Raw genomic sequence first — 16,226 nt, forward strand, 5'->3', positions numbered from 1 at the left:
TTAAGTTTTGTATTAACCATGTGGAGTGCACACTGGGTTTGAGATCTGATGATTGACTCAGCCATTGCAGAATATTATACTTCTTTGCCTTAAACTCCTGCGTTGCTTTCATAGTATGTTTTTTGGGTCATTGTCTATCTGTACTGAAGTGCCTTCCATCAATCTTGCTGCATATGGTTGCATCTTAGCAGAAAATATAGCCGTGTACACTTCAGAATTCATCCTGCTGCTTCTGTCACATCATCAATAAATACTAGTGACCCAGGGGCATTAGAAGCCATGCATGTCCGGCCATGACATTGTCTCCATCATGCCTTACAGAGGATGTGATGTGCTTTATATCATAAGCCATACCAAGCCTTCTCCATACTTTCTTCTTCCAGTCACTCTGTTACGGGGTGATCTTAGGGTACCGTCACACTTTAGCGATGCACCAGGTCAGATCGCTGGTGCGTCGCTACATGGTCGCTGGTGAGCTGTCAATCAGGCAGATCTCACCAGTGACCAGCCAGCAGCGACACGTGGAAGCGACGCTGCACTTGGTAACTAAGGTAAATATCGGGTAACCAAGGGCTTGGTTACCCGATATTTACCTTTGTTACCAGCGCACACCGCTTAGCGCTGGCTCCTTGCACTCCTAGCCACAGTACACATCGGGTTAATAAGCAAACCGCTGTGCTTATTTACCCGATCTGTACTCTAGCTACATGTGCAGGGAGCCAGCACTGGCAGCCTGAGAGCAGCTAGTAACTAATGTAAATATCGGGTAACCAAGGAAAGGGCTTCCCTTGGTTACCCGATATTTACCTTAGTTACAGCTTACCGCAGGCTGCCAGAAGCAGTCTCCGTGCTCCCTGCACATTCAGATCGTTGCTCTCTTGCTGTCAAACACAACGATGTGTGCTTCACAGCGGGAGAGCAACGTCCAAAAAATGAACCAGCACTGTGTGTAACGAGCAGCGATTTCACAGCAAGGGCCAGATCGCTGCTCAGTGTCACACACGGTGAGATCGCTAATGAGGTCACTGGTGCGTCACAAAAACCGTGACTCAGCAGCGATCTCGATAGCGATCTCGCTATGTGTGAAGCACACCCCTTAGTTTCAGCTGTCTATACAATGCTTTTATAGAGCTGGGCTGGCTTTTTTTAGATGCTTTTTGGCAAAAGTCTAATCTGACCTTTCTATCTTTAAGGCTGATTAATTGTTTGCTCCCCCTGTATTTGCTCTCATGAAGTCTTCTCTTTGTGGTAAGCTTAGATACTAAAACACTTCCTGAAGAGTGTTCACTTATGTGGATGTTGTGAAGGGTTTTTTTTTTTGTCATGGAAAGGTGAAGAAAAACCCCATCAAACAGCGCTGTTTTCTGTGGGCGTCCAGGCTTTGTTCTGAAACTCGCCAGTGCTCATCTGGGTTTTTGGTTATTTTTTTGCATATTGTACCAAACTAATGATTTGGAGGCTCCTAATTTCTGCGCTCAAATGGATTTTTTTTTTCAGCCTAATGGTTTGTTTTTCTTCCTTTTGAGGGCTCTTTAGACCCAGTGTTGTGGGTTCACAGCAACAGTTTCAAAATGCAGATTACACACCTGGAATCTGTTCCAGACCTTTTTAGCTACTGAATTGATGTATCAACGAGGGAGTAGCTCATTTAAAGAGCTTTTGATAATTGTCCAATTACTTTTGGTCTCCTGAAAATGAAGCAGTTACACACTAAAGAGCTGTAATTCCTAAACCTTTGTTAAAATAGGATTTTAATACCCTCAAATTAAATCTGACAGTCTGCACATCAAGCCCATATTGATTTTGATCTTAAATTTGTGTTGGTAAAAACCTAAATTAACAAAACTTGTTACTGTCCAAATATTTCTGGACTAACTTGTATGGTTTCTGCAGATATAATGCACAGGTACTAGAACACTTGCTTAAATGTGCGATTGTCAAGAAGAGACATAATGGGACATTTATAATTTGTGACCACATATAAACTGCTGAAATTAATGTGTAACACTAAATGCTACCAGATATATAAATATGGCTGATACAGTACAGGGTGTTAGTCAGTGCCGGAGTTACAGCCGCAATTTCCTATGCTCTAAATGACTGAAACTGTGCTGGCACCACCCCTATGCCTGAAAGCTGTAGGTTGCTGGGAGGAAAACTGTTCATTTCCTCCTGGTAGCGGGGCTCTCCTTGCAGTGTCCATGCAAATTTAGAATACTACTAACCTGCAGATTAACTCCTTATCTGTAGGCTAATGGTGTTTTGTCTTGTTTTTTTTTTAGTTTTTTTTTTAAATGACTTTCCCTTTATTATACGTGTGTGTGTGTGTGTGTGTGTGTGTGTGTGTGTGTGTGTGTGTGTGTGTGTGTGTGTGTGTGTGTAATATATACATATAATGTTGAATGTTTAATAAAACGTCTGCAGTGGAATATCTTGACAACCTCGCACTTTAGACAAGTAGACCACATCTGAATATATGTATAAAATATATATATATATATATATATATATATATATATATATATATATATATATATATATATATATATATATATATATATATATAATCTCTTTAGCTATAAAACAGGTCTATTTGTGTGTATATTATAATATATATATCTCACACAAATAGACCCCTTCTGTTTTATAGCTAAAGATACGTGTGTGTGTGTGTGTGTGTGTATATGTATATGTGTGTGTATATAATTTATATATATATTTATATTGACAAGATATTCCACTGTGGAAGTTTTATTAAACATTTAAAAAAACAAACACAGTATAGGAACCTGATTTAAACAATAGATAATTTTCTAATGCCACTTTCTCTCTAATGGCCATATTTAAAAGGAGCTTCCTTTTTCCCATTGTTTTTTCTCACCTGTTATCCCTGCTGGAACAGGAAATTATGGCAATCTGTCACCAGTGCACTGAAGCCTCTGATGGCATGTCGTCATGTTAGAGCCTGGTGAGGATCACTTACTCTGCGGTGGATTTAGTAGGAAACACTTCTCTCAAATTTTGCTAAGTCAAAAAGTACCCCTTTAAATCAAGTTAACATTTTATTATTTGATTTTGCAGTGTGCCCCAGAGAAGACACTCCCGACTCCGATCATCCTTCAGAGGTGAGTTGTACTTTTCTGTTGGAACTTGATGATGAATGGTAAACATTGTACCTCCGAAACCACATGGAATACCATATTACAGTAGAGCAGATAAAAAAAAAAAAATTCAGACATGGTGACAGCTAATTAATGAAGTCAATGAAATGCAATAATACATTTATATTGAACTGTTGTCACATATGTTTGTTTTTTAGGAACAGTAGTGCCAAAGATCTTACGTCATTTGCTGCTGAAGCTATAGCAATGAACCGCCAGCTGATGGAGAGAGAAGAGGAAGAGCAAGCAGCAGACTCTTCTTCCTCATGCACCAATATGGTTAAAGCTACCTCGTGCTCCATGCAACTTTCTCCTCCTTCTGAATCAAAGCTGGCAAAGAGGAGAGGGCAGAGGAGTAAAGGGGGCGTCTCCCCTCCTAATGTAGCATCCCTTCTTATTGTGAATGAGTGCATGTCTAACAAAGTCTAAGTAACTCCGGAGAAAATGCTTATTGGATTTATTTGTCATTCTTTTATTCCAGCTTCTGGCTGTTCAGTAAGGGGATAAGGATAGAATATTGGTGCACCACACCCATTTTCCTAAGGAAGTCGTCTAGAGTTTAACTCTAAAATACAAGACGTTAAAGAGGTTTTCCACTTTAAGAAGTGTGGTTCTCAAATGCTTTTATAGTTGTAAAATAACAGAGCAGATACTCAACCACTGAGCAGTGGTGACGTCACTACTACAGCTTAAATCACCGCTGCAGCCGATCACTGAGCTCAGTGGCTCTACCAATATAGGCTCTTGGAACGTGAGTACCTGCTCTGTTTAGTTTTTTACAGCTGTAGAAAAGTGTAGGTTCTCCAGTAAAAGTAAAATGAAGCACTCACTGAAAAATGTAATCCTTTTGCTTTATTCCTATTGCACTAAAATATAGTGAGGAGGCATTGGATACACAGCATTTAGGCAATTACTTGTTTTATGCTTGGCATACACTTCTTGAGTACGGCTAGGGAAGAATGTTATATACAAAATTGTGTATATATTGGCGTTTTAAAAATGCTAAATTTATAAGTTAGCCAGCACAATGACAAACTTGGATTTCACACAGGGCTGCTGTCTGAATTTATCAGACTATAATGAATTCTAATTTACAAATTATTTTGTAGGATAACCGATCGAGGACAATGTTTTCAGTTGATGCTAAATATTCTGTTCAGCGTAGTTTTTGAATGGAATGGATCTTATGCTGTGTGGCCAATCATAACTGGCTAGAATGGCAAAACTGAAAATGTGTGTGCCTGTGTGTATGCGCCTGTTGTGTGTATGTGTGCGTGTATGCGCCTGTTTGTATGTATGTGGCCATGCATGTGTCTGTGCCTGTCTGTCGAATTTTTCTACCAGATTTTATTATTGGAGCTTTTTCTCCTCCCGCGTAATCCTAAAAAGGATTGTCGAATAAATTACTTTTTGGCTTCATGATGCAAAAAATAATTTTTAAATATATATTTTATCTGGGTCTAGATATTGCTGTTACTTTGTTATGGGTTCTCATTCTTTTGGACTGTCCACCTAATGTATCCAGTCAGTGGTCATATGCTCAGCTTGGTTTTACCACCCATACCCTTTTATTCATGGATGGTAGACCAGCTAGTAAGAATTGGTGATAGAAGAGGTTGCTTCTGACCAACATCTGGAAACATACCGTAGGTGTTCCACAAGGTAACCAGACAAACACCAGAGTGTTTCCCCTAACAGTTGTAGAACAGCAATATCTAAACAAGTTTAAGTACATTAGGAAAAAAGTGTAACCTTACAAAGAAATGTAATATTTTAATCTTCACATCCTCCATATGTATGGAATTGTTTCTGCAAGGTGCCCTCCATGCAAAACGGGAAGCTGCCGTGTGCTTAGAAGCTGTTTGTCAACCATAGCATCCAACTGATGCCCTGCTGCAAAAGTCATTATCAGAGTACTCCAATCCTGGTCTTCTAACCAGTTGGTCGTTGTTGTCAGTGGTTAGACAGCGGATGCTGCCTTTTGGCCCCACATGATGGAATGATAGTGTGCCAAAGGGTTGCTGTGGTCTATGGGTGCCTAACAATAGGCCCTATGTCCGATATCTTCGTACAGCTTCTAGGACCTGCCAGTCTTCATATTTTTGCTGATGGGAATAATATGCTGAAAGGCTGTGTGCACACATTGCATTTGTCATGTTTTTATACCTTTTTTTTCAGTACAGATTTGTCACAAACCTGAAGGGTTTCCTGATGCCAGCAAAGTCAATTAGACTAACGTCTCATGCACACGTTTGATATTGTTGACTTGGAGATTTCACCCAAACTAATGGGAAAATCTACCCCAAAAATGCCTTTTTGCCAGTGTGTTTTTCCTGCCAAGAGATGCAGAAATGGTGCACAAATTTCTACACCAAATATTTAACGTGTGCATATACCCTTATACAGTAGTATTGCAGTGTATTCATGAGCAAGATATTTAAGTCCCCTGCCCTGTCTTATACTTGCCCTACAGCGTTTTCATCCTTTTTTGGCACTGCTTCCGTCCCGAGGCGCCATCTTGTGCCTATAACTTCTAACTTGCCGAAAGTCAGTAGTTGGTTCACTAGCGCTCAATACAACTCTAAGAGCCAGAACGAGGCTTTCATAGACTTGCGTTGAATGATGCCATTCATGAGACATTGTAGTTGTCGACGGGTCACAAATCCCTGGAGGCCAACCGGAGCGATGCTTGAAAAAGATGAATTTAGTGGTAGAACAGACAGGGGACTTAAATTTTAAAGCACCTCTCCAGCCCTGAAATAAAAATAAAATGTTGGAATGGTGCTTTCAACTAAAATTAAGAAAATGTTTAAAACATTAAAGGTAGAAATATATATATATTTTTTTTTTTTACATAACAAATCATGAGTAATTTTGCTTGTAGCAACCCCTACTAAAAATCAATCAATGTGCGCTCCTTATATTGTCATATCCTTAGAATAGGCCGCCAATATAAGATTAGTGGGGGTCCAGCACCCCGACAATCAGTTGTTCTATGGCTAGTGAAATGTAAATGGTGTATGGAGGGGTAGATCAGCTTCTTTTCTCTTGGAATCGGTGGAGATCACATTGGTCAGATCACCACTAATAGGCAAGTTATCACCTACCCTATGGATAGGTAAAGACTTTCAGATGGGAACACTACGTTCACATTTGCATGTAGACCATCCTTTTTTCTATTCGTAACTTGCAACTGATCTGTTTTTTTCCATTTATTCCTTAAAGCAGAGGAATTCCTTTTGGTTATTATGGAGCCTGGTTGGAGTTATATATCGAGTTTTAGAATGGAAGAAAGCTCTGCATGATGCGCTTCTTCTTTTGCACTTAAAAATATATAACCCAATGGACCTCAATCATCGGCGGAGTTTCTTGGATTCAGTTTGCATAATCTATGCAAAACTTCTATTTTAGACTTTTTATTTTTCTGGTCCTGAAACGGGATGTGGAAACACAAGTCTATATGTAGCCTAACATATGGAACATCACAGTGTAATAACAAATCCACAAAACATATGAAATGGCTGGTTTTGGGGGGTTGTCCCCTGCAAGCCCTGCCCCAGTAATTTTAAGAGAGTTATAAACAACAAAATATGGGGTCTTATGAAAACCAAAACTGATTAATTGCCTAATCCTACAATTACCGCTCAATCGCTTATCGCTAAATTGCATGAATCAATAAATATTCCATGACCGTTATATAGCTCCTGGTGATCGAATGATTAGTGCATGTGTCCCAGAATCTGACTCAAGTACACAGCTGGCCTCCTGATGTAAACTGCGAAGATCAGTGTTCTCTCCTATCCCTCATGTGCCACTGCCACTTTTGACAGTGAGAGCGCTTCCTAGTAATTTTGGGGTGCCGAGGTTACTCCTTTGCCTGCCACGTGTCAATGTCTATTAGACCACCTGCACACTTTACCTTTTTTAACTCAGTCTTTGTAAGCCAAAACCAGAGGTGGGTAAAGAATACAGAAGAGGTGCACATACTCCTATGATACTTTTCCTCTGACTGTTCCACTCATTGTTTTGGATACACATACTGAGGTAAAATACTGACCAAATGCTCAATGTGTGCACGTAGCCTTATAAATACTGAAGTAAAAACTCACCAAATCCTCAACGTGTGCACGTGGCCTTAGATCTTGCCAGACATGGAATTCAATAGATTTTCTGGTAGGATTTGGTAATGCCCTGCACTACATTAGTACTATGTATTATGTATGAGCTCAAATGATAGCTTGTTCAAGTTCCCTTTTGGAGACTTTTTGAGAAAAAAGTAGTGTTTATAAAGGGCGGTTAAAAGCTTAAATGGAACCTGTCAGGTCCTATATGCACCCAGAACCACAAGCAGTTCTGGGTGCATATTGCGAATTCCCGCCTAACCATCCCTGTATACACAAGCATAGATATAGGGATCATTAAAAAAAGTATTTCTGAAGATCTTTTATCATATGCTAATGAGCGTGGGGACTAGTCCCCTGGGCGTTGCTTCCCTTGCTAGTCAGCCCCATTACCATGTTGGCACTCCCCTGTGGGCATGCTATCATGCTAATGAATGTGCAGTGTCACAGTTTGATCTCACTCCTCTCTCTGCTGCCATCGCCGCCCGATGCTGGATTTCGACCCGAATTTCCAATAAAAAAATGTTTTATTCTGGGGAAAACACAATTGACCCCCAAAATGTCAATTTGGCTCAATCTGTAACAAACATTGGTATAAAACATAGATCACTATTTATCCTGCACAATGAAATAATAAAACAAATTGCCAGTAATGCTGTTGTTCATCCTACTACACAAATAATGAATGTCAGATGAGTGGTCTCCACCTTTCTTCCTTCTAGAGTCACATTCAACTCTGAAAGAGGGTCGTGAGCCACTTCGGAAGCCTGCCCAAATTGAGACATCCAGTTCCTGCCTCCCACACAGTTCTGACACTCAGAGCCACAATAATAACTGATATAACAGCCAAAACTTCCCCACAGAAAGCACATGTAGTATTCTTACATTTAGGGGTTTTCGGCTTACCCTTATTTGTTATTTTTGCATCAAGCACTCACACCACGCTATGGCAGCCAACTACAAGCCCTCGTCTATCTGGCAATAACTCCCTATATCCAGCTTAGGCTGCTTTCACACATCCGGTTTTTCCTGTGCGGCACAATCCGGCGCTTTGCAGAAAAAACGCAACCGTTTTTTTCCGCCGGTTGCGGTTTTTTGCATACTTACATTGGTGCCGCATGGGCTTGCGTTCCGTCTGTTTTTTGCCGCATGCGGCAGATTTAGCCGATGCGGCGGCCGGATGGAACATTGCCTGGCACTTTTTTTGGTCCGGCAAAAAAAACCTCATCGTGCCACATCCGGCCGATGCGGTGTGATTTGCGCGTCCTGCGGCAAAAAACGCATCCGGCCGCGGCATGCGGTTTGTTTGTTTTTTCTCCACTGCGCATGCTCAGTAGCCTGCCGCAAGCGGCAAAAAACGGACGGGCCGCATGTAAAAAACTTATGCAAAGGATGCGGTATTGTCGCCGCATCTGTCGCATAGGTTTTAGAGCCGGATTGGCCGGCTCTGCTAAAACCGGAGGTGTGAAAGCAGCCTTACCAAATTTATCGGCTGGTATATTCACATCAAGATCTTCCTGTGAGGCTACACATAAGTCACCATCTAGAGAGCTGCCCTTCACAGCTGTTTGCTAACCCAGGTGCTAATGCAACAAGCTGAGACAGACATGAGGCACAATTTATGGTCCCGGCAGCCACATGTGGCTCCCAAGTTACAGGTTGAGGAACCCTGCCTAGATGTATCCTAAATGGTACCAATTAAAAGTACAGCTTGTTGCACAGAAACAGGCCCTTTCACAGCACTGTAAGCAGAAAAATTTAAAATGTCTTTGCTCTTAAATATGACAGCTAGTGATGGGCGTATAGTAACTGTTCGGGTTAATAACAATGAATCCCAAAGTAGTATTCTGGTATTTGTCATGAATGAACCTAATGTAAGTCAATGGGGAACCTAAGGATTTTTCTTGTGATGACGAATACTGGAATAGTACTCGTTATTCAGACATGAAAAGTTGCTATTTGCCCATCTCTAATCACAACCAAAAGGGAAAAAATCCTTAAGTGATTGGTTTAATTATAGTAAAACATAAATAAAAATATATAAATTGCCTCACCATAATTGTAACACCCATATTATTATAAAACTGCATTATTTGTTAGCCTGCGTAGGTTATCACAAAAAATGACAAAATAATTCTATAAAAACTGATCAAAATGTCTTTTACCCAAAAATGAATGGGTTTAGACTAAAACGACCAAAAACAATGTTGCTTTTAAGTGTCTGTTTTTTTGTGAGGAAGGGGAAGGAAGTGGTATAAAAGTAGAAAAACCAAAATACTATATAAATCTGGTACTCTTGTCGTCATATCAACCTGCAGAATAAAAGTAACGTCAATTATGCTGCATGCTGAAGTGGTTAAAAAAAAAATCCACAACTTCAGGGAGTTTGTTCATTCCACCACCCACAATTTATCAAAAGGATCAAAGTCATATGTACCACAAAATGGTGCCAATATAAACTAAACCTTGTCACACAAAAGAAAGCCCTCAGATAACTTTTGATGGAAACTGATTCCTGGAATGAAACAATACAAACAAATGTTTGTACATTAAAGCACCGCTGGAGTTGGGCTTAAACCTATTCATGACCTTGCCTTTTTTTATTTTTTTTTTCTTGTTTGTTTTTTTTTGCTCCCCTTCCTACAGCTGTAGGAGGGCTTGTTTTTTGTGAGATGACTTGTACTTTTGAATAAAAATACATTTTACCATATAGTGTACTGGAAAAGGGGGGAAACATCCAAGTGCACTTAAATTGCAAAAAAAAGCAATTCCACAAAATATTTTTTTTGGGGGTGTGGGGGTTATATTTACCATGTTTACTATGGTCATAGCCGACAGTTTTTGCCATTGAAATTGTTCCAGAGAATGAAGTATTTCTCTTATAAAATTATTGCAATTACACGTTTTGTTATACACCTGTTTATTTCCTTTGTGTGCATTGCAACAACACAGAAAAGAGGGAAGAAAAGCAAATTGGACATAATTTCAAACAAAACCTCAAAATTGTTGGCACCTTTCCAAAATTGTGGGTAAACAACTTTTTCAAGCATGTGATGCTGGTTCAAACTCGTATGTGGCAAGTAACAGGTGTGGGCAATATGAAAATCACACTTGAAACCAGATACAAAGGGGAGAAATTGACTTAATTTTTGCATTCTCTGTGTACCACACGAATCATGGAGAACAGAAAGCAGAGCACTGTCTGAGGACTTGAGAACCAACATTTTTGAAAAATACAACAATCTCAAAATTACAAGTCCTTCTCCACAGATCTTGATGTGTCCACGATGAGAAACATAATCAAGAAGTTTACAACCCATGAAACTGTAGCTAATCTCCCTGGATGTGAACAGCAGAGAAAGTGATGAAAAGTTTCAACGCAGGATAGTCCAGATGGTGAATAAGCAATCCTAATCAAGTTCCAAAGAAGTTCAAGCTGTCCTGAAGGCTCAGGGTTCATCAGTGTCAGCGCGAGCTATCCGTGGACATTTGAATGAAATGAAATGCCATGGCTGGAGATGCAGGAGCACCCCACTGATGACACAGATATAAAAAGCTAGAATGTCACACTTGCGATTGATTCGTGTGTATCACCAGGCAAAGACTCACACTCTCCTTATAGGAGCGGGTCTGTTGCATGCATGTCTATGCAGCTGAGACGCTCCTATAAGAAGAGTGAAGTCCGTGCCAGGTGATGTACTGCGAGATACACGCGAGGCATTCTCAAGTGAGACACCGGCCTAAGGTAAAATCTATCTGGGAAAGCGTCTTGTGGACAGATGAGAACAAAATGCAGATTTTGGTAAACCACAACATTTTATGGTTTGCCAAAAATGGAATCAGGCCTACAATGAAAAAAATACAGACCTACAGTCAAATATGCTGGAAGGTCAAAGATGTTTTGGGGTTGCTTTGCTGCATCTGGCACTGGGTGCCTTGTCTTTGTGTAAGGCACCACGAAATCTGAAGATCACCAAAGGATTTTGTGTGGCAATGTAGTGCTAAGCGTCAAAGTTTGGTTTGCGTTCTAGGTTATGGGTTTTCCAACAGGACTAGAACACCAAACATACTTCAAGAAGCACCCAGAAATGGATGCAAACAAAGTGTTGGACAGTTTGGAAGTGGTCAGCAATGAGTCTGGATCTAAATCTCATTGAACAGCTGTGGAGAAATCTTAAATTTTCTGTTGGGAGAAGGCACCTTCCACATATGAGAGGCCTGGAGCAGTTTGCAAAAGAAAAGCGGTCTAAAATATCAGTTGAGACGTGAAAGAAGCTTGTTGAGGTTGTTGATGGTTATAGGAAGCAATTGATTGTAGTTATTAGAATGTGTGCAACGAAATATTAAGTTGAGGTTGCCAACAATTTTGTCTGGCCCATGTTTGGCGTTCTGTGAAATTGTCCAATTTGCCTTTTTTTTTTTTTTTTTTTTATTTGTGTTGTGCCAATACACATTGAGATAAGCTATAACTAAATGTGTAATTGCAATACTTTTATGGGAGACATACTTCATTTTCTGGAGCAATTTCAATGGTGGCTCATAACTATAGATAAAACTTACCAGACATTATGATTCTCCAGGTCAGTACGAGTACGTAGATACCGAACATCTATAGTTTTCATTTAAGTGGTGAAAAAAAAATCATAAGTTTGTTAAAAAAAAAAAAAATAATAATTTTGCATTTTTCCGAGAACAGTATTGTTTTTATTTTTGGCATCTGAGGCTAAGTGATAGCTTAGTTTTTGCGCGCTAAGTTGACATTTTTTACACATACCATTTTGGGATAGATGTAATGTTTTATCACCTTTTTAATTGCAATGTTGCGGCAGCCCAAAAAACATGATTGGGTTTTTTGGGTTTTTTTATTATCCCCACCTGTTTTGATGTTTACCAATCTAATTTATTTTATAATTTGATCGGACATCAATGAACGCAGTGATACCAAATGTGTAGTTTTTTTTTTTTTTTTTTTATGGGGAAAAAGGGGGGCGATTTGAACTTTACTTTTTTTTTCTTTCACTTATTTGTATTTTTTAGTCCTCTTAAAGGGGTGGTTCACCCATATTTTTTGTCTAGATCAATATTATATTGAGAAACAATGTTTCTCTCAAATACCTTGTGTTGTCAATAGTGCCTGTGAGAGGCGCTATTGCAGACCGCTGCTCCCCGTCCAGTGACGTACCCGTCCAATGCTGCCACGTCACATCCGTGTAGCCGGCTACATTCTGAGCCCATCTGCTCCCTGCTCCTCCTCCCTCACAGCACGTCTCTTGCTTGCAGCGTTCTGCGAGGAGGGAGGGGGGGAGCAGGAGACGCGCCGTGCTAGGAGGGAGGAGGAGGGGGGAGCAATTGTGCTGTGACAGCAGTGAAACACCGCTCACAGCTCAGAGTCTGGAAGACTGTAGCCGGCTGCACGGATGTGACGTGGCAGCATTGGACGGGTACGTCACTGGACGGGAAACAGCAGTCTGCAATAGAGCCTCTCACAGGCACTATTGCCAACACAAGGTATTTGAGAGAAACATTGTTTCTCAATATAATATCGATCTAGACAATAAAAAATATGGGTGAACCACCCCTTTAAAGGACTTGAAGCTGCAATCATCCAATCATTTCTCCTATATATCAAAGCCAGGGACATGATTCTTGACATAGATATAACCCCTTTACTACCTCTGTATATTTTTTGTCCCCTGCTCCCTGTCATACACTCGCATCTTCAACTTCTATAGCTGCAGCTCCTGACGGTCTTCTCCAGGTCACAAACTCAATGCAAGTCTGAGTGCTTTGTTCTGGCTCCCATAGACTTGCATTGAGTGTTTGTGACCTAACTTCTGACTACCGGCCAGTCAGACGTTTCAGTCACAAGATGGCGCCTCGGGACTGGATCAAAAATAGGTGAAGACTCCTGAAGGTGAGTATAACAGTAGGGGCACAGACTTTAGATTAAAAGCACCACTCCAGCACAGAAAAAATCAAAACGCTGGAGTGGTGCATTAAGGTCAAATTAGGCTGTCCTAACATAAATATACTAATGCCGGTCTCACATTAGCGGTATTTTGCAGCAAAACCGGATCCGTCATAAATCCGTTTTAGTTCCATTCATTTACAATGGAATCGTGGCAAGATGCGGTGATATGCGGTTGTGCAAGCCGCACTCAACTGCCTCTTGCCATGATTCCATTGTAAATGAATGGAACTGAAATGCATTTATGACTGATTCGGTTTTGCGGCAAAATACTGCTGAGGCGAGTGCGGCCTAAGACATCATGTAACAGTTTATTTTCAAAACGCTGTTCAAATGTTACACATGCAGTGATCTCAAGTGTTGGCCTTTTGGAATAATCTGTATTCTCAGACAGATTTTACCCATACATTGAGAATTGTGATATTCTCCAATAAGATATCACATCCTTTTGGGTTTTTCTTTTTTTTTTTTTTTTATTGGGGGGGGGGGGTTATTTTCACGTATTCAACTGATTTGGCCAATATTTCAATCTTAGTTCAATTAAACTTCATTTTGGTAATTGCGTTCTATGGCCCTGTAGGGTATTTGAATAAAATTTTGTTCAGGGGGGATGTAATTCACTGTATTATCAGGAGAGCAGCACAGGACTGGATCCCTTTTTTGCTTCCTAGTCCGACCACACCCCCAGCATTGATTAGTAGCTCTCTGTCAGTATACATTGTACACAGAAAGCCGCTAATCCTTGATGAGGGTGTGGGTTATGCAAGGCTTACATTCTGAGCTCTGCTATAACTGCAGCAGAGAAAACAGACTATCAGAATTGCTGCACCCAATTAGCTAAGTGATACTCTGGAATTCGGGTCTCTGTCACTACATCATGATGCTAGCAAATTTGCTAGCAAAAACCTGCTGACAGATTCCCTTTAAGTGCCTTTGTTGCACTTTGCCACCATAACACGAACCGTAGTAATATGATGCCACTATAATACCTGGTTTTAAAAGGCGTAATCATTTTATGCCTGCATGGAAACCTAAATATTGTTTTCTAACTTCTATATAAAAAAAAAAGGTTTCAGAATCCATTTAAAAAAATGTTATCTCTACCTAAACTAAACCTGGATTTTTTGTATGATTGGTATCCCAGTTTCCTGTACAGTTGAACTCTGCAGACGTCTAAGATAAAATCTTTCAGCATTGCTTTGATGATTAAAGCTTGCTGTAGACATTGCATCCTATCCATGTAATTTGCTGACATTTTGAGTCTATGGCTAGGACACTGCTAGACTTTAATCGGCCAGTGTTTCATAGGCCCCAGAGGTTTTGGGTAAATAATCATTAAGTAAACATCTAAATGGACACATTTAGTGGCCAATCCTATTGTGTGTAGCCAACTTTAGGGTAAGGATATGTCTGGAGCTTTTTGCAACATATACTTTAAAGTTAGTAGTTACTAGCATCTGCATGCATTGTAACCGGGAAAAATAAGGAACTTTTTTCAATGGGTCCTTATGCTAGATTGATGCCTAGGCCACTGTCAGGCTTATACCTCCTGAGCCCATGCCGGTGGTCACATACAGTATATAGTATGTACTTTGTCTAATGTGGGTGGGGGACCTTAGAGCAAACAGTGGCCAAACCTGATGATATTGGCGTAATCAGCCAAGAGTATAACTTGTATGTGGGCCTCCTGATTCTCCAATAACAGATGAAAAGGAAGACAAGCTTGTTGGATTTCTGACGTTTGATCCTTTTGGGCTGTGGGATATGAACTTTGTAAAGATTCTCTCATTGAGAATACATGAGCACTAAGCCAAGCATTCCTGTGTATGGAGGGAATGATAGCTGTTGGCTGGACACTCTGCTGACAGCTATAATATATGGGAGGCTTTAGTAGTTTTGCTTGGTATGATAATTTGCGTTCTGTAATGTGCAGGAAATCCTCCCGGATTGTTGTATGGCAGAAAGATTCAAATCCATTGATAACAGCTACCTTAGGCCGGTTTCACACTTGCGTTGTTTTGACGCAAACGGAATCCGTCACTAATGTAGTACAGTTCATTTATTTACAGTTGAAGCGCGACACCATGCGGGTTGTGTTTCATGCAGTACCCGCATGTGTCCACATGATGTCGCGCTTCCACTGTAAATAAATGAACTGTATTGTATGTGTGACGGAACCAGTTTCCGTCAAAACAACGCAAGTGTGAAACGGCCCTTAACTGTACAGCAGTCATGCAGCATCACAGTATGGAGCGGGCTCAGGTCCTGAGCCTGTTGTATGCAGCATGCCTGTCAGATTGGTTGCATAGTTGGCACAAGAGTAACTGATAAAAGCTTTAAAATGGCAACTGTCACTTCAGGTCATTAGCCCCCAATGCAAGACGATCTCAGGGTGCTTATTCTTGCTGTAGCAGCTTAGGGCCTACTGATGGTCCACGTGTCTGCCGTGTTAGAACTCCTACGAACTAGACTAGCACAGTGTATTGGGAAATTGATGATCGGAGGTTGAAATGTCCTTCTGTAATAAACTAAAGTTTTAAAAAACATAAAATTTATATAAAATTGCGTAATCACCTAAACTAATAAAATACAAAATCTTTAATCTATAAGGTGAACGGGAAAAAATGCTAAAAATATCAAATCTCCAGAATATTCATTTTTTCAGTTCCCGTACTTCTCTCAACCCTGCCCCCCAAAAAATAATCTAAATTGCCAATTGTGTTGTCATCTTTCTTGAACCAGGAATGTCCTATATTCAGAACATCATAGGTGCCCCAAATTGGTTTTAATAGAAACTACAGGTTGATGCGCAAAAAAACAGGTCCAACAACAAAAGAAAATTAAAAAAAACTTGTGGAGTGTTTAGATGTGGCTCATGGGTAGGAAATCTAGAGAGAACATTTTTTAGGCTTCCCTGTGTCCATGATTGCCCATTAAATGTTTGTAGGACAAAAACGTATATTGCAACATTCCTAT

General features: G+C 40.3%; 2 protein-coding genes across 2 annotated transcripts in view; one reads left to right on the plus strand and one right to left on the minus strand.

Moving 5' to 3' along the window:
• LOC142315591 (MAP kinase-interacting serine/threonine-protein kinase 2) overlaps positions 1-8,312 on the plus strand; it is a 93,576-nt gene extending 85,264 nt beyond the window's left edge. The window contains exons 13-14 of the mRNA XM_075352559.1: positions 3,082-3,125; positions 3,320-8,312. Of these exons, the coding sequence (XP_075208674.1) occupies positions 3,082-3,125; positions 3,320-3,590 (315 nt within the window). The 3' untranslated portion in view covers positions 3,591-8,312. The remainder of the gene's footprint in view (positions 1-3,081; positions 3,126-3,319) is intronic.
• The window catches only part of LOC142315607 (uncharacterized), a 214,621-nt gene that overhangs the window by 187,439 nt on the left and 10,956 nt on the right, over positions 1-16,226 (minus strand). The window lies entirely within an intron of this gene.

Source organism: Anomaloglossus baeobatrachus, chromosome 1 (genome assembly GCF_048569485.1).
Source record: "Anomaloglossus baeobatrachus isolate aAnoBae1 chromosome 1, aAnoBae1.hap1, whole genome shotgun sequence".
Classification (NCBI taxonomy): Eukaryota; Metazoa; Chordata; class Amphibia; order Anura; family Aromobatidae; genus Anomaloglossus; species Anomaloglossus baeobatrachus.